This window comes from Pelodiscus sinensis, chromosome 18 (genome assembly GCF_052426305.1).
Source record: "Pelodiscus sinensis isolate ZL-2025 chromosome 18, ASM5242630v1, whole genome shotgun sequence".
NCBI classification, from domain to species: domain Eukaryota; kingdom Metazoa; phylum Chordata; order Testudines; family Trionychidae; genus Pelodiscus; species Pelodiscus sinensis.
In genome coordinates this window covers 35276683-35303319 of record NC_143069.1, presented here as the reverse complement: position 1 = coordinate 35303319, position 26637 = coordinate 35276683, and the positions used below count along the sequence as shown (strand labels likewise).

At 75.1% G+C, this 26637-nt stretch overlaps 1 protein-coding gene across 1 annotated transcript; it reads right to left on the bottom strand.

Moving 5' to 3' along the window:
- Positions 1-2910: 2910 nt before the first annotated feature.
- On the bottom strand, positions 2911-26626 carry ARHGAP4 (Rho GTPase activating protein 4). The gene is given in 25 exon segments (XM_089770255.1): positions 2911-3195; positions 6227-6299; positions 6375-6503; positions 6579-6655; positions 7194-7377; positions 7837-7906; positions 8005-8238; positions 8998-9103; positions 9931-9996; positions 9999-10064; positions 10930-11007; positions 11098-11158; positions 11983-12062; positions 12151-12177; positions 12264-12348; positions 13512-13700; positions 13926-14027; positions 14379-14521; positions 14524-14602; positions 15658-15786; positions 22039-22221; positions 24296-24358; positions 24519-24681; positions 24964-25153; positions 26401-26626. Coding segments are annotated over 25 exon segments (3015 nt in total). The 3' UTR covers positions 2911-2983.
- Between the last annotated feature and the right edge of the window lie 11 nt (positions 26627-26637).

Genomic DNA, 26637 nt, shown 5'->3' with positions numbered 1-26637 from the left:
GTCGGGGGGGCTGGTATCTGGCGTGGGGCTGAGGTCGGGGGGGCTGGTGTCTGGCGTAGGGCTGAGGTCGGGGGGGGGCTGGGACCCGGGGGGCTGAGGTCGGGGGGCTGCTGTCTGGCGTAGGGCTGAGGTCGGGGGGGGCTGAGGTCAGGGGGCTGAGGTCGGGGGGGCTGGTGTCTGGCGTAGGGCTGAGGTCGGGGGGGCTGAGATCGGGGGGGCTGAGGTCCGGTAGGGGGCCAGATGGTTCCCACTGCCCCGCCGGCTGTGGGGGATCCGGGTGGTTCTGGCATCTCTCCAGTACGGGCCTGCCTGGTTCAAACCCGCCTTCCCTGCCCCCCCCCGCGCCGGGGCGCATCAGCCCCACAGCTCCCCGCCCCCCAGTGCTGCGGGTGGGGCCGTGGAACCAGACGTACCCCTTGCCAGGGGTCCGGGAGTCGCGTCCCCGCCCCATAGCGCCATTCGGACCCTGCCGGATTCGCTGGGGTCCCAGCCGGGCCCATCAGTGCTGGGCGCCCCAAGGGAGCGAGCAGAAGCCGGGGGGGGGGCTCCCAACACCCCCTGCTTGGCTTCTATTAGCAACTCCAGGGAGTGCCTGCTGGCCAGTGGCTGCCCCCCATCCCCCCAGCTCTGCGTCCTGTCCCCCTTCCTCCCAGCCAGCCCCATCCATGAGCAAGTGTGTCCACTATTTTGGGGGTCTCCGCCCCTCCCACCGGCCAGGCTGGGCTCCAGGCCTGAGAGGCTGGACAGCAGGGGAGGGTTGTTTGACGCCCCCCCCCCCCCGGAAGGTTCCTTTGGCCTGGCCTCAGCCCCACGGCACCTTCACCCTCTGGCCCTGAGCACTCAACAGGCCGGACTGGCACTCCCCGGCGGAACTGCTGATCTGTGGAACTCCCCGCTGCTGGGCCGGCCGACCTGCCTGTAGGGGTACGGAGGCAGCGCCAGCCCCCCACCTCTGGAGGCCACGGTGTGGCTGGGGCCCAGGCAGGAGTCTTGCTCAGATGGGGGCCACATTCCAAGTGGCAGCACCGCAGGGCGCCCCTCCTCCCGGTGCCCCACTCTCCCCAGAACCTCCTCTTTCCTCCCCCAGCAGAGAGGGGAAGGCCAAAGCAGGGAAACTGAGGCAGCGCCACGCGGGGAACTCACACCTGCCTCAGCACCATGCTGGCTTCCTTCCTGGCACGAGTTCCCCAGTCCTGCCAGCACTTGGCCTGTCTGGGCCCCTAGGAATCCCCTGCCCCCACAGCCCAGGGCTCAGCCCCTTGGGACCGCCCCTCCCTGCGGTGCTTAGCGAGGGCGCCCGGCCCAGCTGCTGTGACACGTGGGGATTGTGCCCCAGTGTCCCCGACTCACCCCCCAGCGCGCCCTGGGGCAGGAGGGGACCTGCTGCCACTTCTGAGAAGCAAGGGAAAGGCCAGGGGGAGGAACCTGGGGGGGGGGGAGTCAGACTGGGCCAAGTTGCAGGCAGGGCCCAGGCCTGGGGGGGGGGCACCCTGGCCTGGCCTGGCTGCCGGGGCTGCGGTGACTGTTCTCCGCTGTGTCCCCGTCGCCGCAGCCCCCGCTGTGCTCCCGGCTGAGCCCCACACCTGGGGGGGAGGAGCAGGGCCCCATCACCCCATTCTGCCCCCAGCAAGCCCCTCACCCTGGACTCTGGGTTGCAGGACCCAGCCTGTGTGGGTGCAGAGGGCAGCCTACCGGGCACGGCCCCTCCCTGTACCCCCCCGCACAGGGCTCCCACACCCAGGGCTGAGGGGCCAGCTCTGGGGGGGGGGGGGGGGGGGGGGGCGTGCTATTAGCAGGATTACGGTAGCAGCGCTCAGATGCAGGCACAATATTAGGAGCATTACGGCAGGCCCTCTCTTACCAGTGTTACGGTAGGGGGAGGCCATGCTCGCAGGCGCAGTATTAGCAGCGCTACGGTAACGCCCCTTGCGCAGCGCCCCTTACCACAGGGCCCCCAGCAGCTCCGCCCCCCAAAATGAGCCGCCAGACAGGCCCCGGGACACACCCCTTTATTGCGGGTAAAAGTCAGGCTGGGGGGCCCCTGCCTCCCTCGCAGAGAAAGGAGGAGGGGTTGACCCCCCGGAGAGAAGGGGGCGTGCGGACTCTCCCCCCCCCGCAGGAGAGAAGGGGGGGGCGACTCTTCCCCCGCAGGAGAGAAGGGGGGTGCAGGACTCTCCCCCCCCGCAGGAGAGAAGGGGGGGCGTGCGGACTCTTCCCCCCCCGCAGGAGAGAAGGGGGGCGGACTCTCCCCCCGCAGGAGAGAAGGGGGGCGTGCGACTCTTCCCCCCCCGCAGGAGAGAAGGGGGGGCGTGCAGACTCTTCCCCCCCCGCAGGAGAGAAGGGGGGGGCGTGCGGACTCTCCCCCCCCCCAGGAGAGCAGGCAGGGGGGGGGCGGTGTCTCCCCCCCCGCAGGAGAGAAGGGGGGGGGCGTGCAGACCCCCCCCCCCCGCAGGAGAGAAGGGGGGGCGTGCAGACTCCCCCCCCCCCGCAGGAGAGAAGGGGGGCGTGCAGACTCTTCCCCCCGCAGGAGAGAAGCGGGGGGTGTGCAGACTCTTCCCCCCGCAGGAGAGAAGGGGGGCGTGCAGACTCTCCCCCCGCAGGAGAGAAGGGGGGCGTGCAGACTCCCCCCCCCGCAGGAGAGAAGGGGGCGTGCAGACCCCCCCCCCGCAGGGAGAGAAGGGGGGCAGATCCCCCCGCAGGAGAGAAGGGGGCGTGCAGACCCTCCCCCCCCCGCAGGAGAGAAGGGGGGGGCGTGCAGACTCCCCCCGCAGGAGAGAAGGGGGGCGTGCAGACCCCCCCCCCGCAGGAGAGAAGGGGGGCGTGCAGACTCCCCCCCCCCGCAGGAGAGAAGGGGGGCGTGCAGACTCTCCCTCCTGCCGCAGGAGAGAAGGGGGGTGCAGACCCCCCCGCAGGAGAGAAGGGGGGGCGTGCAGACCCCCCCCGCAGGAGAGAAGGGAGGCATCGGGCCCCAGCAGGGCAAAGCTCAAAGCGGGCGCTGGGGGCCCCGGGCGCCCGGGCCAGGCTGGCGGGTATCACTTCCTGTCGCCCGCGGCTTGGGGGGGCAGGGGCTCCTCTTCCCAGCCGCCGCGGCTCTGGGGCGCTCCGGACCCTCCAGCTTCTCGTCAGCCCCCCCGGCCTGCCGGCGCTCCTGGTCAGCAGCTCTTTGAACACGCAGTCCATGCCCCGCAGCACGCCCTGGGGGGAGAGCAGGGGTAGATGGGGGGCCCAGCCCTGGGGGCAGAGCAGGCGGTAGATGGGGGGCCCAGCCCTGGGGGCAGAGCGGGCGGGTAGATGGGGGGCCCAGCCCTGGGGGCAGAGCAGGCGGGTAGATGGGGGGCCCAGCCCTGGGGGGAGAGCAGGCGGGTAGATGGGGGGCCCAGCCCTGGGGGAGAGCGGGGGGGTAGATGGGGGGCCCAGCCCTGGGGGGAGAGCGGGCGGGTAGATGGGGGGCCCAGCCCTGGGGAGGAGCGGGTGGCAGATGGGGGGCTCAGCCCTGGGGGAGAGCGGGCGGGTAGATGGGGGGCCCAGCCCTGGGGGAGAGCAGGGGGGTAGATGGGGGCCCAGCCCTGGGGGGAGAGCAGGCGGGCAGTTGGGGGGCCCAGCCCCGGGGAGAGCAGGCGGGTAGATGGGGGGCCCAGCCCTGGGGGCAGAGCGGGCGGGTAGATGGGGGGCCCAGCCCTGGGGGAGAGCAGGCGGGTAGATGGGGGGCCCAGCCCTGGGGGAGAGCAGGCGGGTAGATGGGGCCCAGCCCTGGGGGAGAGCGAGCGGGTAGATGGGGGGCCCCAGCCCTGGGGGGAGAGCGGGCGGGTAGATGGGGGGCCCAGCCCGGGGGAGAGCGGGCGGGTAGATGGGGGCTCCAGCCTGGGGGAGGAGGGCGGGCAGATGGGGGCCCAGCCCTGGGGGGGAGCAGGTGGGTGGATGGGGGGGCCCAGCCCTGGGGGGAGAGCAGGCGGGTAGATGGGGGACCCAGCCCTGGGGGGCAGAGCAGGCGGGTAGATGGGGGGCCCAGCCCTGGGGGGAGAGCGGGCGGGTAGATGGGGGGGCCCAGCCCTGGGGGGGAGCGGGCGGGCAGATGGGGGGCCCAGCCCTGGGGGGCAGAGCGGGCGGGTAGATGGGGGGCCCAGCCCTGGGGGAGAGAGGCTGGCAGATGGGGCCCAGCTCTGGGGGGGCAGAGCGGGCGGGTAGATGGGGGCCCAGCCCTGGGGGGCAGAGCGGGCGGGTAGATGGGGGGCCCAGCCCTGGGGGCAGAGCGGGCGGGTAGATGGTGGGCCCAGCCCCGGGGAGAGCCGGGCGGGAGATGGGGGGCCCAGCCCTGGGGGCAGAGCGGGCGGGTAGATGGGGGGCCCCAGCCCTGGGGGGCAGAGCAGGCGGGTAGATGGGGGGCCCCAGCCCTGGGGGGGGCAGAGCAGGCGGGTAGATGGGGGGCCCAGCCCTGGGGGGAGAGCGGGCGGGTAGATGGGGGGGTCCAGCCCTGGGGCAGAGGGGGGGCGGGTGGGTGGGGGGGCCCAGCCCTGGGGGAGAGCAGGCGGGTAGATGGGGGGCCCAGCCCTGGGGGAGAGCAGGCGGGTAGATGGGGGGCCCAGCCCTGGGGGCAGAGCGGGCGGGTAGATGGGGGGCCCTGTCCCTGGGGGCAGAGCGGGCGGGTAGATGGGGGCCCAGCCCTGGGGGCAGGCAGGGGGTAGATGGGGGGCCCAGCCCTGGGGGGAGAGCAGGCGGGTAGATGGGGGGCCCAGCCCTGGGGGGGCAGAGCAGGCGGGTAGATGGGCCCCAGTCCTGGGGGGCAGAGCAGGCGGGTAGATGGGGGGCCCCAGCCCTGGGGGGCAGAGCAGGCGGGTAGATGGGGGCTCCAGCCCTGGGGGAGAGCGGGCGGGTAGATGGGGGCCCAGCCCTGGGGGGGCAGAGCAGGCGGGTAGATGGGGGGCCCAGCCCTGGGGGGGGCAGAGCAGGCGGGTAGATGGGGGGCCCAGCCCGGGGCAGAGCAGGCGGGTAGATGGGGGGCCCAGCCCTGGGGGGCAGAGCAGGCGGGTAGATGGGGGGCCCCAGCCCTGGGGCAGAGGAGGCGGGTAGATGGGGGGCCCAGCCCGGGGGAGAGCAGGCGGGTAGATGGGGGCCCAGCCCTGGGGGGGGCAGAGCAGGGGGTAGATGGGGGGGCCCAGCCCTGGGGGCAGAGGGCGGTAGATGGTGGGCCCAGCCCTGGGGGGGCAGAGCGGGCGGGTGCATGGGGGGCCCAGCCCTGGGGGCAGAGCAGGCGGGTAGATGGGGGGCCCAGCCCTGGGGGGAGAGCAGGCGGGTAGATGGGGGGCCCAGCCCTGGGGGGCAGAGCAGGCGGGTAGATGGGGGGCCCCAGCCCTGGGGGGCAGAGCAGGCGGGTAGATGGGGGGCCCAGCCCTGGGGGGAGAGCAGGCGGGTAGATGGGGGGCCCAGCCCTGGGGGGCAGAGCAGGCGGGTAGATGGGGGGCCCAGCCCTGGGGGCAGAGCGGGCGGGTAGATGGTGGGGCCCAGCCTGGGGGGCAGAGCAGGCGGGTAGATGGGGGGCCCAGCCCTGGGGGCAGAGCGGGCGGGTAGATGGGGGGGCCCAGGCCCTGGGGGAGAGGAGGCGGTAGATGGGGGGCCCAGCCCTGGGGGCAGAGCAGGCAGGCAGAGGGGGGCCCAGCCCTGGGGGCAGAGCTAGGGGCGGGTAGATGGGGGGCCCAGCCCTGGGGGCAGAGCAGGCGGGTAGATGGGGGGCCCAGCCCTGGGGGCAGAGCGGGCGGGTAGATGGGGGGCCCAGCCCTGGGGGGGGGCAGAGCAGGCGGGTAGATGGGGGGGCCCAGCCCTGGGGGCAGAGCGGGCGGGTAGATGGGGGCCCAGCCCTGGGGGAGAGCAGGCGGGTAGATGGGGGGGCCCAGCCCTGGGGGGAGAGCGGGCGGGTAGATGGGGGGGCCCAGCCCTGGGGGAGAGCGGGCGGGTAGATGGGGGGCCCAGCCCTGGGGGCAGAGCGGGCGGGTAGATGGGGGCCCAGCCCTGGGGGCAGAGCGGGCGGGTAGATGGGGGGCCCAGCCCTGGGGAGCGGCGGTGAGGGGGGGGGCCCAGCCCTGGGGGCAGAGCGGGCGGGTAGATGGGGGGCCCAGCCCTGGGGGCAGAGCGGGCGGGTAGATGGGGGGCCCAGCCCTGGGGGGAACCAGCCCGGAGGCAGGGCAGGGGCCTGGCTGGGGGGCAGGAAAGGGGGTGTGCCCCCCACACGTACCTTGTCCATCTCCACGGCCCCTTGTCTCTCTGCGCTGGTGGGGCGCCCTCCGGCAGGGCCTGGCCGCTCCGTCCTGGGGGCGGGAAGGGGGGTTGGTAGAGAAGGGTTGGGGGCCCGTGGGGGGGCCGGTTCCCGAGGGGGGTCTCACCTGTCCAGAGGCCGGGGGCCCCGGGAGGGGGCAGGGGCAGGGGCCCCATGTCCAGGAAGGGGGAGACGAGTCTGCGGCTGGGGCTGGTGCCCGGGGCGCTGGCGGCCCCCGTCCGAGTTCACCCGCAGCCTGCGAGGGAAAGGGGGTGAGCGGGCGCCGTGGCCCCGGGGGGCTGGGGGGCGGGGGGCCGGGGACGCCCCTCACCTGCTGACGGACTCTGCCGGGGGGATCCGCTGTCTGCGTCCGACCCAGAGGTGCGGGGGCTCTGGCCTGGCTCGCCACTGGGGGCAGAGAGACCGTAAGGGGCTGCTCCCCGACGCCCGCCCCCTCCCCTCCCCTCCCCGGGGGCTGCCCCCTCCCCCAGACGCCAGCCCCCTCCCCTCTCCTGGGGGGCTGCCCCTCCCCCAGACGCCCAGCCCCCTCCCCTCTCCTGGGGCTGCTCCTCCCCTCCCCCAGACGCCCAGCCCCCTCCCCCTCCCCTCTCCTGCGGGGGCTGCCCCCCTCCCCCAGACGCCCAGCCCCCCTCCCCTCCCTCTCCTGTGGGGGCTGCTTCCTCCCCAAACACCCAGCCCCCCCCCCTCCCCTCTCCTGGGGGGCCTGCTTCCCTCCCCCAAACACCCAGCCCCCTCCCCTCCCCCTCCTGGGGGCTGCTCCCCTCCCCCAGACGCCCAGGCCCCCTCCCTCCCCCTCCCTGGGGGGCAGAGAGACCACTGGGGGCCTGCTCCCTGCCCCCAGACTCCCAGCCCCCCTCCCCCTCCCCTCTCCTGGGGGCAGCCCCTCCCCCGCCGCCCAGCCCCCCTTCCCTTCCTTTCCCTTCACCTGGGGGGCAGGCTGATGTACTTGTGGGGGACCAGGCCCCGTGCCCCGTGCAGCTCCCCGCGCCACCAGTGCTCCGAGGCCTTGGCCAGCAGGCGGATGCGGTCGCCGGGCTGGAAGGACAGCTCCTGGGCCGAGCGCCCCACGTAGGCAAAGCGCCCCACGGCGTCCAGGGGGGCCTCTGGCTCTGGGGGCACGTCAGGGGCCGCTGGCACCTCGGAGCCTCCCGCCGCCGCCGGCCGCCCCCCCCACCCCTCAGGCCCCCCCGCCCCACCCCCTCCCGCCCCGCCCCCCGCCCACCCCTCAGGCCCCTGCCACCGCCCCGCCCCTCAGGCCCCTCTCACCCCCTTCCCACCCCTCAGGCCCCTCCCGCCCCCCGCCCACTCCTCAGGCCCCGCCCCAACCCTCAGGCCCCTCTCACCCCCTGCCCACCCCTCAGGCCCCTCCCGCCCACTCCTCAGGCCCCACCCCCCCAACCCTCAGGCCCCTCCCACCCCCCGCCCACTCCTCAGGGCCCGCCCTCCACCCCTCAGGCCCCTCCCACCACCGCCCGCCCCTCAGGCCCCTGCCGCCGCCAGCTCCCTCGGGCCCAGATGCTGGGGTCCCGCTGCCAGCGCTGGGCAGGCCTTTGGGGGCAGCCCCTCACCATCCTTGCCGGTCCCAGGCAGCGGCTCCAGGGGCCCGTCGCTTCGTTCTCCTCGGTCCCGGGGTCCTCGCTGGGGAGACACGGGGAGATCAGCGCCCAGCCCCCCACTCGAGCCCCCCGAACACGCCTCGCCCCGCCCCCACCCAAGCCCCACCCCCCGCTACTCACCAGTCCTCGTCGGGCGGGGCCGGGGCCGGCCAGGCCTCGTAGAGGGGGCCGGGCAGCTGGGTGGGGGGCGGGAACGTGGCCTCGGGCTCCAGGATCAGGCACTTGATGGCCTCGTTGGCGTGGGGCTGGGCGGCCACGGGGTCCAGGCCGGGGGGCACCGAGGCCAGCGTGGGCCCGAAGCAGACGGCCAGGTTGTAGGGGTTCATCATGTTCTCCTCGCTGAACTGGGACACGCTGGGGTGTGGGGGGGGGCTGCTGAGTCCCGCCCGCCCCACGGCGCCCCCGCCGAGCCCCGGCCGCCCCACGGCGCCCCCGCCGAGCCCCGGCCGCCCCACGGCGCGCCCCCCGAGCCCCGCCGCCCCATGGCGCCCAGCCCCACGGCGCCAAGCCCCGCCCGCCCCACGGCGCCCCCGCCGAGCCCCGCCCGCCCCACGGCGCCCCCGCCGAGCCCCGGCCGCCCCACGGCGCCCCCGCCGAGCCCCAGCCGCCCCACAGCCCCCCGCCAAGCCCCGGCCGCCCCATGGCCCCCAGCCCCACAGCGTCCCGCCAAGCCCCGCCCGCCCCACGGCGCCCCCGCCGAGCCCCGCCCGCCCCACGGCGCCCCCACCGAGCCCCGCCCGCCCCACAGTGCCCCCGCCGAGCCCCGCCCGCCCCACGGCGCCCCCGCCGCCCCGCCCGCCCCACGGTGCCCCCCGCCAAGCCCCGCCCGCCCCACGGCGCCCCCGCAGAGCCCTGCCCGCCCCACGGCGCCCAGCCCCACGGCGCCCCCGCCAAGCCCCGCCCGCCCCACGGCGCCCCCGCAGAGCCCTGCCTCGTCCCATGGCGCCCAGCCCCATGGTGCCCCCGCCGAGCCCCGCCTGCCCCACGGCGCCCAGCCCCACGGCGCTTCCACTGAGCCCCGCCCGCCCCACAGTGCCCTCGACAAGCCCGCCCGCCCCACAGCACACCCGCCGAGCCCCGCCCACCCCACAGTGCACCCCCCCGGACACTCACTGGTGGAGGAAGGTGCAGAGGTATCGTAAGACGACGGCCACTGGCGCCGGCAGGTGCGAGACGAGGGTGCGGAGATGGGAGACGCGCTCGGACGGGGACTCCAGCTCTGGGGGGCAGCCGGGAGGTCAGAGGGGGGACAGGGGAGGGGGGGACGAGAGGGGCACCAGGCGGGCGGGGGACAGTGGGGCAGGCAGGGGCGGGCGGGGGGAAGAGAGGGGCACCGGGAGGCGGGCGGGGGGGAAGAGAGGGGCACCGGGGGGTGGGCGGGGCGGGCGGGGGTGGAAGAGAGGGGCACCGGGGGGCGGGCGGAGTGGGGGGGAGAGAGGGGCACCGGGAGGCGGGCGGGGGGGAAGAGAGGGGCACCGGGGGGGGGGGCGGGGGGGGCGGGCGGGGGTGGAAGAGAGGGGCACCGGGGGGTGGGCGGGGCGGGCGGGGGTGGAAGAGAGGGGCACCGGGAGGCGGGCGGAGGGGAAGAGAGGGGCACTGGGGGGTGGGCGGGGCGGCGGGGGGGAAGAGAGGGGCACCGGGAGGCGGGCGGAGGGGAGAGAGAGGGGCACCGGCGGGGGGGCGGGCGGAGTGGGGGGGAGGAGGAGGGGCACCGGGAGGCGGGCGGGGGGGAAGAGAGGGGCACCGGGGGGTGGGCGGGGCGGGCGGGGGTGGAAGAGAGGGGCACCGGGGGGTGGGCGGGGCGGGCGGGGGGGTGGAAGAGAGGGGCACCGGAGGCGGGCGGAGGGGGCGAGGGGCACTGGGGGTGGGCGGGGCGGGCGGGGGGAAGAGAGGAGCACCGGGAGGCGGGCGGAGGGGAAGGGAGGGGCACTGGGGGGTGGGCGGGGTGGGCGGGGGGAAGAGAGGAGCACCGGGAGGCGGGCGGAGGGGAAGAGAGGGGCACCGGGGGGGGGAGAGGGGCGGCGGCGGGGCGGGGCGGGTGCTCACGGGCGATCGCCAGCAGCTCCGGGAAGGCGTCGGGCGGGAACAGGGGTTTCTGCAGCCCCCGGAAAACAGCTTGAGGACGCCGGCGACCGAGTCCAGGTCACGGGGGTAGGAGCCGTCTGCCAGGGGGTCCTCACCTGCGGGGGGCCAGGCGCAGCCATGAGGGGCCCGCCCGCCTTCCCCGGCCCGGCCCCCCCTGCCCCTGCCCGCTCCCCCCGGCCCGGCCCCCCCGGCCCGGCCCCTGCCCCTCCCGCCCGGGCCCCCCGGCCCGGCCCCTGCCCCTGCCCCTCCCCTCCCGCCCGGGCCCCCCCCGGCCCCTGCCCCTGCCCGCTCCCCTCCCGCCCGGGCCCCCGGCCCGGCCCCTGCCCCCCGGCCCTCCCTGCCCCCCCCCTCCCGCCCGGGGCCCGTCCCCTCCCCCCAGCCCGGCCCCTGCCCCTGCCCGCTCCCCTCCCACACCAGCCACCCCCCCCGGCCCGCCCCCCCGGGCCCCCCCCCCCGGTCCGCTGCCCCTGCCCCCTCCCTCCCGCCCCTGCCCTCTCCCTCCCGGCCCCCCCCTTCCCCCGGCCCAGCCCCTGCCCACTCCCCTCCCGCCCCCCAGCCTCCCCCTGCCCCGGCCCCTGCCCGCTCCCCTCCCGCCCCAGCCTCCCCATCCCCGCCCCGCCCGCCCCTCCCGCCCCGCCTCCCCTCCCGCCCCCCCCCCGGTCCCCCCTGCCCCTCCCCCCCGCCCCTGCCCGCTCCCCCTCCCGCCCCAGCCCCGGCCTCCCCCTCCCCCCCGGCCCCTGCCCGCTCCCCTCCCGCCCTGGCCCCTGCTCCCCCCCTCCCCCCATTCCCCGGCCCCTGCCCGCTCCCCTCCCGCCCGGGCCCCCCCCCCCGGCCCCCCCCCCCTGCCCCTGCCCGCTCCCTTCCCCCAGCCCCCCCCCCCACCCCACCGCACTGCCCATGACTGGTCCCTGCCCCCCCACACCATCCACCACCTACCCCAGACCCCGCCCGCACCCTCACCTCTCTCGAAGGCCTCCCGGATCTCTGTCACCCGCATCTGTGATCCCGGCACGCGGAAGATCCCCTCGTGCTGCAGCCCTGTGGGGAGCCGACGTGTGGGGCAGGGCCAAGGGGGGACCCAGGCTCCGGGGGGGGGGGGGGGGGGGACGGGCGCCAGCCCCGCCTTACCGTGCAAGCTGAGGAAGCGGACGCAGCTCTCCACCACCTGCGGAACGGCCTGACCCGATCTCTGTGGGGGGGGGGAGATCAGACCCCGGCCGGCCTCGGCCCCCCCAGTGACCCCCCCCCCCCCCGGCCTCGGCCCCGCCAGTGACCCCCCGCCCCGGCCCCACCAGTGACCCCCTGCCCCCCGCCCGCCCGCCCCTGCCCCCCGGCCTCGGCCCTGCCAGTGACCCCCCGCCCCGGCCCCACCAGTGACCCCCTGCCCCCCCGCCATACCTGCCTCGGCCCCGCCAGTGACCCCCAGGCCCCCCGGCCTCGGCCCCACCAGTGACCCCCTGCCCCCCGCCATACCTGCCTCGGGCCCGCCGGTGACCCCCCGCCCCCCCCCCCGCCCCGGCCCCACCAGTGACCCCCCTGCCCCCCGCCATACCTGCCTCGGGCCCGCCGGTGACCCCCCGCCCACCCCGCCCCGGCCCCACCAGTGACCCCCTGCTCCCCCGCCATACCTGCCTCGGGCCCGCCCGTGACCTCCCTGCGACCCCCCCACCCCACCTGGCCTCTGCCCCGCCAGTGACCCCCACCCCCTGGCCTCGGGCCCGCCCGTGACCCCGCGACCCCCCACCCCACCCAGCCTCTGCCCCGCCGGTGACCCCCCCGCCCCTGGCCTCGGGCCCGCCCGTGACCCCCCCACCCTCCCACCCCCACCCGGCCTCTGCCCCGCCGGCACCCCCCCGCCCCCGGCCTCGGGCCCGCCCGGATCCCCCCGGCCCCCCCGGCCTCTGCCCCGCCCGTGACCCCCCCGCAGCCCCCCGGCCTCTGCCCCGCCCGCGACCCCCCCCCCCCCGCCGCCCCGCCCGCGTCCCCCGTCCTAGGGCCCGCCAGGGGCCGTACCTCCACAAAGTCCTCCAGGTCGGTGGGGAAGGAGGCGAAGGCGGCCGGGACGCGGGGGCGGGACACGTGCGCCGGGGCCCCGGGGGGGGACACGTCAGAGCTCGGGGGGATTCGGGGGCCAGGACCCCTGGCAATAGGGACCCGGCTCTGCCCCCCGGGACCCTCACCTGGGCTCCTCCCCGTCCTCAGCGCCCGCTGCAGGGAAAGCAAGAGGCAGAGTTAGTGTCCGGACGCCGGCGCCCCCCGTGCCCCCCGCCCCCCACCCCACCCTCCCGGCTCACCCTTCGCAAGGGCCCCTCGCAGCAGCTCCCGCTTGGCCTCCAGCTTCGCACCGATGCTCCGCCGGGACAGGAACAGCTCCAGCTTCTGGGGGGGCAGGTGTGAGCCGGGCACTGGGGGGTTAGGGGGGTCAGTGGGGAGGGAGGGAGTTGGGGGCGGGGCGGGGGAAGGAGGGGGGTCGGGGGGGGGGCACGGTGGGGGGGGGGGGCCAGGGGAAGGGGCTTGGGGCACAGCAGGGGCAGGGGAAGGGGGGGGTCAGGGGCACAGTTGGGGGGCGGGGGTGGGGGCACGGCGGGGGGGGGCGGGGGAAGGGGGGGGTCGGGGGCACAGTTGGGGGGGCGGGGGTCGGGGGCACGTGGGGGGGGGCAGGGGAAGCGGGGGTCGGGGGCACGGCGGGGGAGGGGGGTGGGGCACGGCAGGGGGGCAGGGGTGGGGGGGGGTCGGGGGCACAGGTGGGGGGCGGGGGGTGGGGGGGGGGGCACGGCGGGGGGTGGGGGGGGGAAGGGGGGGGGTCGGGGGGGGGGGCACAGTTGGGGGGGCGGGGGTCGGGGGCACGGCGGGGGGGAGGGGGGGGGGGGGGGGGGGCGGGGGCGGGGGAAGGGGGGGTGGGGGCAGGGGGGTCGGGGGCACGGTGGGGGAGGGGGGTGGGGGCAAGGCGGGGGGGGGGGGGCGGGTGAAGGGGGGGTCGGGGCAACAGTTGGGGGGGCGGGGGTCGGGGGCACGGCGGGGGAGGGGGGGGGGGGCGGGGGCAAGGCGGGGCGGGGGGCAGGGGGGGACGGCGGGGGGGGGGGCGGGGGGCACGGCGGGGGGGGGGAGGGGGCGGGGGCAGGTGGGGGAGGGGCGGGGGTGGGGGCGGGTGAAGGGGGGTCGGGGCAACAGTTGGGGGGGGGGGCGGAGGGGGGGTCGGGGGCACGGCGGGGGGGGGGGGTCAGGGGAGGGGGGGGGGCGGAGGTGGCCGGGGGCACGGTGGGGGAGGGGGGCAGGGGGGGCAAGGCGGGGGGGCGGGTGAAGGGGGGGGTCGGGGGCACGGTGGGGGAGGGGGCGGGGGCAGGGGGGGGCACGGCGGGGGAAGGGGGGGGGGGGCGGGGGGGGGGGTGGGGGGTCGGGGGCACGGTGGGGGAGGGGGCAGGGGCAAGGTGGGGGTGGGGGCGGGGTCGGGGGGGGGGGTCGGGGGGGCGGGGGCGGCGGGGGGCGGGGGTCGGGGGCACGGCGGGGGGGGGGGGGGCGGGGGCACGGCGGGGGGGTCCCACCGTCAGATAGAAGGTCTCCATCTCCTGCTGCTGGGCCCGTCTCCTGACCCAGCCGCGCCCCTCGGGGCCGGCCCCCGCAGCGACTCAGCCGAGCCGAGCCCCCCGGAGCCCCTCCAGCGCGTCGGGCTCCTCGTCGGCCCCCTGCAGCTCCCGGAGGCTGCTCAGCGTCGCCTGCAGCGTCTTGTTCACCTGCGGGGACGCGGGCTCAGCGGCTGCTCCGTGCCTCAGTTTCCCTGGGCCAGGGCTGGGGGTGGGGCCGGGGGCCGCAAGGGGAGAGTCCCCGGCCCGTGCAGACCCAGCGGCAAGTTGCTGCTCCCGCGCTAGCGAGCCTGCCCGAGGAAGGAGCCAGCTGTGGGGCTGGCCGGCGAGGGGGGCCTTGCCCGGGGAGTCGCGGCCCCAGGGCCCCCGACCCACCTCGTCCGTCTCCAGGCTCAGGTCCCTCAGCCGCGTCTCGATGCCGCCCAGCAGCTGGAGCACCTCGGGGCGCAGGGAGCCGCCCGCCTGCACCTCCGACACCTGGGGGGAGCCGGGGGGCTGCAGCCAGCAGGGGCAGGGGCAGGGCCGACCACCCCCCACGTCACCCCCCGGCTCCCTTCCTCCGCCCTTCACCCCTCCCACCCCTCCCACCCCTCCTTCACAGCCCCCTCCCTCATCCCTCCTTCACCGCCCCCTCCCTCCCTCACCCCCCTCCCCCACCCCCCTTCCCCACCCCTCCTCACCGCCCCCCTCCCTCACCCCCTCCCCACCCCTCCTTCACCGCCCCCTCCCTCACCCCTCCTTCACCAACCCCTCCCCTCACCCCCCCCTCCCCCACCCCTTCTTCCTCCCCCCCCCCCTTCACCACCCCTCCCCCTCACCTCCCCTCACCTCGTCACCCTCGTGCGGGTGGTACTCGAAGTGAGGGGGGGGGGGCCCGTAGGCAGCTGGGTTGGCCTCCACCAGCCGCGCTTTGTCTCCTGGGGGGTCCAGGGCCAGCACAGCCCCCTCCAGAGCCTGCAGCCCCCCTGCCAGGAGTTCTGGGCCCGGCCCTCGGCCGCCAGGTACGTCCGCAGCAGCCGGCCCAGCGACAGGTGGAACCCGAGGGCCGAACACTGTGGGGATAGACACCCTGAAACCCAGCCCCCCGGCCCTCCGCCCCCCAACTCCCAGCCCCCTACCCCCAGCCCAGCCCCCCCGGCCCTCCGCCCCCCAACTCCCAGCCCCTACCCCCAGCCCAGCCCCCCCGACCCTCCGCCCCCCAACTCCCAGCCCCCTAACCCCAGCCTCCGACCCCTGGCACCCCCAGCCCAGCCCCCCAACTCCCAGCCCCCTACCCCCAGCCCAGCCCCGGCCCTCCGCCCCCCAACTCCCAGCCCCCTACCCCCAGCCCAGCCCCCGGCCCTCTGCCCCCAACTCCCAGCCCCCTACCCCCAGCCCCCGCCCCTCCACCCCCCCACCCCCCTACCCCCAGCCCCACCCCCGGCACCCCCAGCCCCCCCCCCAACTCCCAGCCCCCTACCCCCAGCCCAGCCCCCCGGCCCTCCACCCCCCAACTACCAGCCCTCTACCCCCAGCCCTCCGACCCCCGGCACCCCCAGCCCAGCCCCCCAACTCCCAGCCCCTACCCCCAGCCCAGCCCCCCGGCCCTCCGCCCCCCAACTACCAGCCCTCTACCCCCAGCCCTCCGACCCCCGGCACCTCCAGCCCAGCCCCCCAACTCCCAGCCCCCTACCCCCAGCCCTCCGACCCCCCGGCACCCCCAGCCCAGCCCCCAACTCCCAGCCCCCCCCCTCTGCCCAGCCCCCACCCCTCTGACCCTCAGCATCCCCAGCCCAGCCCCCCTGTCCTGCCCACCCCCCCCAACTCCCAGCACCCCTGCCCACCCACCCACCACTGACCCGCAGCCCTGACCCCCTGCCCAACTGCCCAGCCCTCTGACCCCCTGCTCTCCCCAACCCTCTGATTCCCAGCCCCCACTCCACCAGCCCCGACCCTGAGTCCAGCCCCCGACCCTCAGCTCACCCAGCCACTCCTGACCTGCAGCCCCTGCCCCCTCGCCCAGCCCCCCACCTGCCCATCCACCAGCACCCCCGACCAGCATGCCACCGGCCACCCCCGTGCCCCTCACCCCCAGCCTGCAGCCCAGCCCAAGCCAGGCCCCACGTACGTCCAGCAAGTCGGGCGCGTCCTGCAGGCAGGAGTTCCCGGCCACGGCGTTGGTGGCCGCCAGGTGCAGCAGGTAAGCGTTTCGCGCCAGTCCGCACTTCTGCCGTGCCGCCAGGAATCGGGCCTGGCGCTGCCGGGACCAACCGTCAGCCATGGGGGCCGAGGGCCGCCCCAGCCGGAGCCCCCAGACCCCCTGCCCGCCCCACCCACAGCCCCCAGCTCCCTGCACCCCCCCCAGCCGGAGCCCCCAGACCCCCTGCCCGCCCCACCCCAGCCCCAGCCCTGCCCCCCCCAGCCGGAGCCCCCAGACCCCCTGCCCGCCCCACCCGCAGCCCCCAGCTCCCTGCCCCCCCGGCCGGAGCTCCCCAGACCCCCTGCCCGCCCCACCCGCAGCCCCCAGCTCCCTGCCCCCCCAGCCGGAGCCCCCAGACCCCCTGCCCGCCCCACCCGCAGCCCCCAGCTCCCTGCCCCCCCAGCCGGAGCCCCCAGACCCCCTGCCCCCCCCCCACCCGCAGCCCCCAGCTCCCAGCTGCCCCCCCCCCAGCGGAGCCCCCAGACCCCCTGCCCGCCCCACCCCGCCCCCAGCTCCCCTGAGCCCCTGCCCCCCCCAGCCCCCGGCTCCCTGCCCCCCCAGCCGGAGCCCCCCTGCCCCCAGCCTGCCCGCCCCACCCCTGCCCCCGGCTCCCTGCCCCCCCCAGCCGCCCCCAGCCTGCCCCCCCCCAGCCCCTCCGCGCCCCCAGCCCCGCCCCCCCAGCCCCCCCCCTGCTCCGCCCCCCCGGCCCCGGCTCCCCCCCCCCCAGCCGGAGCCCCCAGACCCCCTGCCCGCCCCACCCGCAGCCCCCAGACCCCCTGCCCGCCCCAGCCGGAGCCCCCAGACCCCCTGCCCGCCCCACCCGCAGCCCCCGGCTCCCTGCCCCCCCCAGCCGGAGCCCCCAGACCCCCTGCCCGCCCCACCCACAGCCCCCGGCCCCTGCCCCCCCCAGCCGGAGCCCCCAGACCCCCTGCCCGCCCCACCCACAGCCCCCGGCTCCCCTGCCCCCCCCCAGCCGGAGCCCCCAGACTCCCCTGCCCGCCCCACCCGCAGCCCCCGGCTCCCTGCCCCCCCCCCCAGCCGGAGCCCCCAGACTCCCTGCCCGCCCCACCCGCAGCCCCCGGCTCCCTGCCCCCCCAGCCGGAGCCCCGCCCCTGCCCGCTCCACCCGCAGCCCCCAGCTCCCTGCCCCCCCAGCCGGAGCCCCCAGACCCCCTGCCCGCCCCACCCACAGCCCCCAGCTCTCTGCCCCCCCCAGCCGGAGCCCCCAGACCCCCTGCCCGCCCCACCCGCAGCCCCCAGCTCCCTGCCCCCCCAGCCGGAGCCCCCAGACCCCCTGCCCGCCCCACCCACAGCCCCCAGCTCCCTGCCCCCCCAGCCGGAGGCTCCCAGACCCCCTGCCCGCCCCACCCGCAGCCCCCGGCTCCCTGCCCGCCCCCCAGCCGGAGCCCCCAGACACCCTGCCCGCCCCACCCGCAGCCCCCAGCTCCCTGCCCCCCAGCCGGAGCCCTCAGACCTTCTGCCCGCCCCACCTGCAGCCCCCAGTTCCCTGCCCCCCAGCCGGAGCCCCCAGACCCCCTGTGTGACGTAGTGGGGGTACTTGCTGGGCTGTGGTGACCCCTGCTGCCTGGAGCAAGACCCATCAGGGAAAACCTCACTAGGCAGAGGTGATGCCAAACCTGTTGAGCCAGGGGCCAGACACCCCCATGGAGAGGAACAAAGGAAGGTGGATGCTGCCCTGGCTGGGGGGCAGGGCTGGAAGGGATTTTGTTGGTTGGTGGCTGTCTGTGAGGATGGATGAGACAGCCTAGGGAGAGGAGCTGGAGCTTTAGGGGCCCAGTCTCCCCATCTCAAGGGGGCCTGAGGCATCCTAGCCCAGTTCCTGTAACCAGATTCCATCTGTGCTGCACTGTGCTGGAGGAGCAATAAACCACCCTCAATTCCACTGGCTGGTACAGTCTGTTTGTGCCATGTCGGGGTGCAGGAGACGGGGAACCCCCAACGCGCCGTCACACTGGTGTCAGAAGTGGGATGCACTACACCCTGTGGATGGAGCTTCCAGCGGTGAGCGACAAGGCGCAGTAGAAGCAAGAGCCCTGGAGCCAGGCGTACTGGAGACAGAGCGAAGCGGTTCCTGGGAATCGTGGGGCGCTGCAGCACTAGACTGGTGAGTCTGCACCGAGGGGCCCAGCTGGCAGATGGCCTACGCCCGACTCTTGAAGGCAGAGCTGGCGGGGCTGTGCAGAGAGAGGGGCTTGCCTGTGCGGAAAGCAACCAAGGCCCAGCTGATTGCCCAGCTGGAAGAGAATGACCAGCCACAGGGCCAGGATCTTGTCCCCAGGGGAAGCAGCCAGACCCCCCCTGAGAGTGTGTCAGGCTCAGAGAGGGGGAGGAGCGCTGGACCCCACCGGAGAGATGAGACAGCGCCTCCCGGGAGGCCGGCAAGCCGTAGCCCATCTAGGGCAGGGGCCAGCCCAGCGGAGCTGCGGCGGCTGGAGATCCAGCTGCGGATCCGGGAATTGGAAGTGAGGACCGAGAGAAGGAGCGCCAGGACCGAGAGAGGGACCGCCAGGATCGAGAGAAGGAGCGCCAAGATCGAGAGAGGCAGCGACAGCATGAGCTGGCCATGGCAGAGCAGAGAACCGGCGGGGCACTGGCTGCGCCAAGTGCGGATGGGCCCCAGGGTCCCGGGGCTGCCAGGCGCTTGGAGAGGCCCGTGGTGGCCCAATTGAAGGACATGGGTGACATAGACGGGTTCCTCAGTACCTTTGAGAGGGCCTGTGGACTGCAACGGGTCCCCCAGCTGACTGGCTGCAGGAGCTCATCCCCGCACTGAGCCAGGAGGCGGCCGGAGTGCTCAGTCAGCTGGAGGATCTACAGCCAGGGGATTACAACCGAGTCAAGGAGGCCCTGCTGCACAAGTTCGGGCTGACCCCCGAGATGTACAGGAAGAAGTTCCGGGGGGTGCAGAAAGGGCCACGGGAGACCTATGTGGACCTGGCCTCCCGCCTGGCGCAATACTGCCGCAAGTGGGTGTCTGGAGTCGGAGCCCAGGCCGCAGAGGAGCTGCTCAAGCTGGTCATGATGGAGCAGTTCTATGAAGCGTGCCCACCCAAACTGAGGCTGTGGCTCAAGGACCGGAGACCAGAGAACCCCCAGGAGGCCAGAGACTGGCGGATGAGTTCACGGAGAGCCGGTCCGGGTGTGAACGGGAGTCCCGGAGAGAGAGGGAACCGCGCAGAGACCGGATCTCGGCTGAGCGACGGAGGGAGTCAACTACGGGGCGAGACCAAGGAACAGGTCGTCTGCGCCCCAGAGAACCAGCCAGGGCCTGGACAGAGACAGCCCAAAGCCTAACTTGCTATCGCTGTGGGCAAAAAGGCCACAAGAGGGCTCAGTGCACCAGGTCCCAGGACCGGGGACTTTCCAGGGTTAACTGGCTGGGGCGGGAGGAAGGGCAGGCTGCCCCAGAGGCAGGGGCTGGCAGGCAAACCTCAGCTCAGAGAGAGGGGAAGGATGCTCAGTGCACCTCCCCTGGGAGGTCTGATTCTCAGGAGGCGGATTTCTCCGTGTACCGGGTGGGGGCAGGACGGCCCCTGCGGAGCGAGTGCCTCATACCCCTGGAGGTGGATGGTAGGAAGGTGACGGGCTTCTGGGACACGGGGGCGGAGGTGACTCTGGCCCGATCCGACATAGTGGCCCAGGAGCGGATACTACCCCACGCGCAGCTGACCCTGAAGGGCATAGACGGGTCCCCGTTTAAGGTGCCTGTAGCCAGGGTGCATCTGAAATGGGGGGCGAAGGAAGGCCTCAAGGAAGTGGGGGTGCACCCGCACTTGCCCACCGAGGTGCTGATGGGGAATGACCTAGAGGAGTGGCCCCATGAATCCCAGCGGGCTCTAGTCACTACCCGGAGCCAGAGCCAGCGGGGGGCCGACAACGTGGGTCCAGGGAAGGACTCCTGGCAGCGTCCTCAGGGTCCCATCCCAGTGGACACGGGGTCCAGCCAGGCTGGGACTCCGGACCTAGGCAGAGGTGGGGGACAGGTCCCGATCCCTGCCTCAGCAGCTGAATTCCAGGCTGAGGTGCAGGCAGACCCCTCCTTGCAGAGGCTGAGGGACCAGGCCGGCCTCCGTGCAGCTCAGCCCCGGGGGAGAGGTGGCCAGGAGAGATTCCTGCGGGAGCATGGGCTCCTGTTCCGTGAGTGGCTCCCCCCAGGAAGGCGAGGGCATGGGGGTCCAGCGGCAGCTGGTCGTCCCGAAAGTATCGCCTCAAGCTGCTGTATTTGGCCCCCGATGTCCCCGTTGGGGGCCACCGGGGATCCGGAGCACCCGGCTGAAGCTGCTCCAGCACTTCTATTGGCCGGGAATCTTTACAGCCGTGCAGCGGTACTGCCGGTCCTGTGACTCCTGCCAGAGGGGCGGGAAGGCCCAAGACAGGAGGAACGCGGCTTGGGGGTCTCTACCCCAGATAGACCCTCTGGGCTTGCTGAGAGAGTTATGGGAGGGGAAGACCTCCCTGGATGGAGCATCGGGGGTGGAAGCCGCCCTGGCTGTCCAGAGAAGGCTCGCTGGGCTCATGGCCCCGGCCCGAGAGACCCTGGCCAGAGATCAAGGCCAGCGGAAGGGTGGGTGTGACCCCCGAGGACAGGCCTGCGCCAGTCACCCTGGAGCGGGGCGGCGAGTGGACAGAGGGAAGCCAGCTCATGTGGGGCCTTGCCATGGCCGGCCCGAGTCAAGGGGAGCACCCATGTCCCCAGGGCGGGTTCCCACGCAGAGGACCCGAACTTCCCTAGGTCACGAGCGGAGTGACCCTGCTCAGTTCGCTCTCGGAGGGGGGAGAACTGTGACGAAGTGGGGGTACTTGCTGGGCTGTGGTGACCCCTGCTGTCTGGAGCAAGACCCAGCAGGGAAAACCTCGCCAGGCAGAGGTAAGGCCAAACTTGTTGAACCAGTGGCCAGACACCCCCCATGGAGAGGAACAAAGGAAGGTGGATGCTGCCCTGGACTGGGGGCAGGGCTGGAAGGGAATTTAGTTAGTTGGTTGGTGGCTGTCTGTGAGGATGGATGAGACAGCCTAGGGAGAGGAGCTGGAGTTTTAGGGGCCCAGTCTCCCCCATCTCAAGGGGGGCCTGAGGCATCCTAGCCCAGTTCCTGTAACCAGATTACATCTGTGCTGCGCTGGGCTGGAGGAGCAATAAACCACCCTCAATTCCACTGGCTGGTACAGTCTGTTTGTGCCATTTCAGGGTGCAGGAGACGGGGAACCCCAACGTGCCGTCACACCCTGCCCACCCCACCCGCAGCCCCCGGCTCCCTGCCCCCCAGCCGGAGCCCCCAGACCCCCTGCCCGCCCCACCCGCAGCCCCCAGCTCCCTGCCCCCCCCAGCCGGAGCCCCCAGACCCCCTGCCCGCCCCACCCGCAGCCCCCAGCTCCCTGCCCCCCCAGCCGGAGCCCCCAGGCCCCCTGCCCGCCCCACCCACAGCCCCCAGCTCCCTGCCCCCCCAGCCGGAGCCCCCAGACCCCCTGCCCGCCCCACCCGCAGCCCCCAGCTCCCTGCCCCCCCAGCCGGAGCCCCCAGACCCCCTGCCCGCCCCACCCGCAGCCCCCAGCTCCCTGCCCCCCCAGCCGGAGCCCCCAGACCCCCTGCCCGCCCCACCCGCAGCCCCCAGCTCCCTGCCCCCCCCAGCCGGAGCCCCCGGCTCCCTGCCCGCCCCCCAGCCAGCCCCCGGCTCCCTGCCCCCCCAGCCGGAGCCCCCAGACCCCCTGCCCCCCCACCCACAGCCCCCAGCTCCCTGCCCCCCCAGCCGGAGCCCCCAGACCCCCTGCCCGCCCCCAGCCGGAGCCCCCAGCTCCCTGCCCACCCCCAGCCGCAGCCCCCAGACCCCCTGCCCACCGCCCCCAGCCGGAGCCCCCAGACCCCCTGCCCGCCCCACCCACAGCCCCCAGCTCCCTGCCCGCCCCCAGCCGGAGCCCCCAGACCCCCTGCCCGCCCCCAGCCGGAGCCCCCAGCTCCCTGCCCGCCCCACCCGCAGCCCCTAGAGCCCCTGCCCGCCCCCAGCCGGAGCCCCCAGACCTCCTGCCCGCCCCCAGCCGGAGCCCCCAGCTCCCTGCCCGCCCCACCCGCAGCCCCTAGAGCCCCTGCCCGCCCCCAGCCGGAGCCCCCAGACCTCCTGCCCGCCCCCAGCCGGAGCCCCCAGCTCCCTGCCCTCCCCCACCCGCAGCCCCCAGACCCTTGCCTGCTCCCAACCAGAGCTCCTGGTCTCCCACCCACCCTGGGGACCCCCAGCGCCCCTGCCCGCCCTGGGGTGCCCCGAACCTGAACCACCAGTGGGATCAGCCCCCCACTTACCTTCTCCAGCAGCCGCTCCCCCTTGCGCAGGGAGGTGCGCCGGGAGGTCTTGTCCAGCCCAGCACCCCCCACTGGCTCGGGGGGCTGCCGGACCCCCTTCTTTTCCTCCTGCCGCTCGGCGTCCCGCAGCTTGTGCTCGGCAGAGTGGCTCTCAGTGTGCAGCGCCTGGTAGCTCTTCAGTGCCTGGGGAGGGGGGGGGCTCAGTGGGGAGCCCAGAGCCCCCAGACTCCCCCAGCTCCCCACGGCTGCAGGCTGGTCAATGAGCCCCCCAGGGGCCGGCAGGGCTCACAGAGCACGGGGGGAGGGGCGGCTGAGCAGCCTAAAGGAGGATCAGGTGGGGAGGGGAGACAAGCAGGGAACAAGGGGCAGCAGTGAGGGGGCAACGGGCCGGGGGCAGCGGGGGGAGGGGCGGCAGTGAGGGGGCAACGGGCCGGGGGCAGCGGGGGGAGGGGCGGCAGTGAGGGGGCAACGGGCCGGGGGCAGCGGGGGGCAGGGGGGGCAGGGAGGGGGCAGCAGGGGGAGGGGGCAGTGAGGGGGGGGGCAACGGGCCAGGGGGGGGCGGCGGGGGGAGGGGCGGCAGTGAGGGGGCAACGGGGGGAGGGGGGGGCAGTGAGGGGGCAGCGGGGGGAGGGGGGCAGTGAGGGGGCAACGGGCCGGGGGCAGCGGGGGGAGGGGGGCAGTGAGGGGCAACGGGCCAGGGGCAGCGGGGGGAGGGGGGGCAGTGAGGGGCAACGGGCCGGGGGCAGCGGGGGGAGGGGCGGCAGTGAGGGGGCAGCGGGCCGGGGGCAGCGGGGGGAGGGGGGGCAGTGAGGGGCAAAGGGCCGGGGGCAGCGGGGGGAGGGGGGGCAGTGAGGGGGCAGCGGGCCGGGGGCAGCGGGGGGAGGGGGGGCAGTGAGGGGCAACGGGCCGGGGGCAGCGGGGGGGAGGGGGGGCAGTGAGGGGCAAAGGGCCGGGGGCAGCGGGGGGAGGGGCGGCAGTGAGGGGCAGCGGGCCGGGGGCAGCGGGGGGAGGGGGGGCAGTGAGGGTCAATGGGCCGGGGGCAGCGGGGGGAGGGGGGGCAGTGAGGGGCAAAGGGCCGGGAGCAGCGGGGGGAGGGGGGCAGTGAGGGGCAACGGGCCGGGGGCGGGGGGGGCCTTTGGGGAGTGCCATGTGTGCGAGAAGGGGGTGGAGGCAGAAACCCAGCCCACATTCAATTCCCCCAGGCTGGAAGGGGAGGCTAGGGGCTGAGTGCCTGGGGCGGGGGGGGGCGGGAGGGTGTTGGCGTTGGGGTGGGGGGGACTTTGTGCTTTGTCCCGTCCCGACTCCCAGCTTGGGTGCTGGTGCCTGCCAGGTAGAGAAGCAGGATTTGAGCCCCAGCTTGCAGGGGGTGGGGGCGTCTGTGCAGCGAGGGGGAGGCAGGGGGAGTTTGTTTGTGGTGCCCTGACTCACGGGCTGCAGCCCCCCCTGGCTGGCAGGGTTGGAGGGAGCAGTCTCCATAGGTGCTAATGGCTTGAGGGAAGAAAGAAAACGACTCTTTGAACAGGTTTGCGGAGCGTTGCCGATATCAGAACCGCTGGTCGGAATCGTTTTCAACTCCCGTGTTACTTAATACACGGGACGTCGTGTTGCACTGGGGCCAGGGCTGCGCTGTGGCGAGTTCTGCATCCCAGGAATCAGGAGCAGCAAGCGGGACGCTGGCCGGTTGGCAGGACGAAGCCTGTCGGCAAGCTCCTCGGACCCTGCCTCTCCACAAAGCCTGAAGCCGATTTGTTCTGGGGCTTCTACTCCGTGAGCTGGCGACACAGTGGAAATTCGAAACCAGAAGGACGTTTCTCTGGTTTTGCAGCTCGGACCCTAAGCTTCCCAGAGACCGTCTGAGCGAAGGCCTTTGACTCACCTGCCCTGGGCCACGAACTGTGGCGGTTCCCCTCGCAAATACTATTTCTAGCTGACTCAGATTGGCTCCGCTCCCTGAGGCTGTGCTGCATTCTGGGGTGTCTACGGGCTTGAGCGGTTAGAAATGAGGAGGATCCGTGGGCTCCGAAGGAAGCGTTCGTGTTCTTCTTCATTTGCTTGCATGTTAAATACCGTAAGCGTCGCTTCCTGTTGAACTGCCCCGTTCCAATAGATGTTCCCCCGCGCCTACGGCCAGGCAGGCTTGGCTGCACGGGGACCCGCTACCTCCAGATCGGGGCTGCACATCGCACATTTCAACCCCCCAACAAATCCAACTGGCCCAAGGACACAAAGTGACCGAGGGCGACCAGCTCCCACTCACCATCTGCAGCTCAGAAATCATGGTCAGCGTCTCGTCCTGCACCTGCTGCTCCAGCTCCCTGCTCTGTGGGCGGCGGGGGGGGGGGGCAGCATTAGAACGGGGAGGCCCCAGACTGACCCCAATGAACCTTCCTTCCCACCCCAGCACCCAGGGACTGAGGGAGCAGGGCCCAGGCTGGGGAGCAGGGCAGGGGAAGGGAAGGGGACCCCGCCCCCAGCCCCACCTTCTTGGCCAGATGGCCCACGTTGTCGCTGAGCTGGCCCAGGAGCAGGTTCAGGGGCCCGGCACAGATCTCGCTCAGCGCCCCGTGGTCCCGGCCCGTCTGGCGTGTGAGCGTCAGCAGCACCAGCCAGCACTGCAGGGGGGTTGTCAGGTCCTGCTCCTTCCTGGGTGGAGAGCAGCCTCCTCAGTGCCCCAGCGCCCAGACCGGCCAGTGCCAGGGCTGCCTGCGAGCAGGGCACTGGGGCGGCCACACGGCTGGTGAGCAAAGCGCCCAGCTCAGGCTGTGTGCACAGGCGGTGCCCGGCGCATGTGTCACCGTGCACAGAGCACAATTATTCCGCACGTGAGCTCAAAGATTCAAGGCCATGCTGCCTGGCACCCCCGCTGCCAGCTGGCTCCGCCCCCTGCCACCTCACGGGGCCTCCCGCCTCTCCTGCTCTGCCCACCTGGGGTGCTCCTTGGCCCCGCGCAGCCGGGCGCTGAATCTCTCGGCCAGCTTCTCCAGCCCGCGGGAATAGTCCAGCTCCAGCTCCGCCTTCCGCCGCAGGAAATCGCCCAGGTCCTGCAGCAGCTGCAGGTGGGCCTCCGCCTGGGCCTCCCGCGCCCGCTGCTGCTCCGCCAGCTGGCCCCGCAGCTCTGCCGGCAGGGAAGGGACCCAGGAGTCCGGGGCAAAGGGGGGCCAGAGAGGGACAAGGCAGGTGGGAAAGGAGGGGTCCTCGGGGGGGCAGCAGGAAGGGAAGGGGGCCCGCGGGAAGGGAAGGGGCCCTGGTGGGAAGGGAAGGGGCCCGGGGGGAGCCCAGAGCCAGCAGGGAAGGGGCCCCGGGGGGGGGCCTGGCAGGAAGGGGCCCCGGGGGGGGACCCGGCGGGAAGGGAAGGGGCCCCGGGGGGGGCCGGGGCCAGCAGGGAAGGGGCCCCGGGGGGGGCCCGGCGGGAAGGGGCCCCGGGGGGGGCCTGGCGGGAAGGGAAGGGGCCCCGGGCAGCTCCGATTTGTCAGCAGGACACTTTCGTTTCCGAGACAGCTGCAGAGGCCCAGCCGGATGGGGAAAGGGGAAGTGGGGGAGTCTGGCGGAGGGCGGGGCAGAGGCCCCCCTGGACTCCTGCAGGGCCTGCCCCATGGTCACAGGGTTGGCTCGGGGGCAGGCACTGGGGGCCAGCCCACATCTGGCCCCATGGCAGGAGCTGGCTGGGGCAGCGGGATTGAAACCCTCCCTCTCTTCTGCCCCCCTGCGCTGCCCCGGGCAAGGGGTGAGGGCAGGGGCCAGCCCAGGATCCGGTGGCCTGCCCATGGCCCAGCCACACCCTTCAGGGTGCCCACAGTCGGGCGCAGGGAATCCCCTCCAGAAACCGCGTCCTGTGCCCCCCCCACATCCTGCCCCCAAGCCTCAGACACATCCACCCCCACCTGCCTCGACAGCCCAGGAAAGAGCCCAGGCGTCCAGGCCACTTCCCCCCCCACACACCAGGTCACGCCCCACCGATAACTGACAAAGTCCTGGCAGGGCAGTGGGGGCTAGTGGTGAGAGCAGGGGGGGTCCCGGGTTCTCTCTCCTGGCTGTGGCAGGGCGATGGTGCCTGGTGGTTAGAGCGGGGGGGGGGGTGCCGGGACTCCTGCTCCCCCCCCCGGCCTGAACGCCGCTGCGCCCCCTTCCCGCGGCGCGGTGGGGGTGGGGGAGGAAGTTAAATCGAGCCGAGGCCGGAACCTGCAGGGGAAGCTGCTTCCAACCTGCTGCAGCCCGCGCCGCGCCGCGCCGCGCCGCGCCGGGCCACCAGCCCCCGGAGCCGGGCCACCAGCCCCCACTCTACCCCCCCGCGGGGGCGCGGCCCCCCGGCTGGCGAGGGGAGCAGCGGGCTGGGCTCGGCCCCATGGCCCCCGCCCCCCTCACCTTTCGCCTGCGCCTCATATTCAGCCTGCGGCTGGCGCTCCCTGCGCGCCTTGGTCAGCGCGCTCATTGCGCGGCTCCGAGCCGGGACTGAGTCTCCCCCGGCGGCCGCGCAACAGCCGGTCCCCCCGCGCCCCGCGCCGGCCCCGCCCCCCGCGTCCGGCCCCGCCCCGGGGAGGGAGTCCAATAGCATCCTTAACCCCTTGCGCGCTGCCGCCCCCCAGCCCATGATGCCGGGGG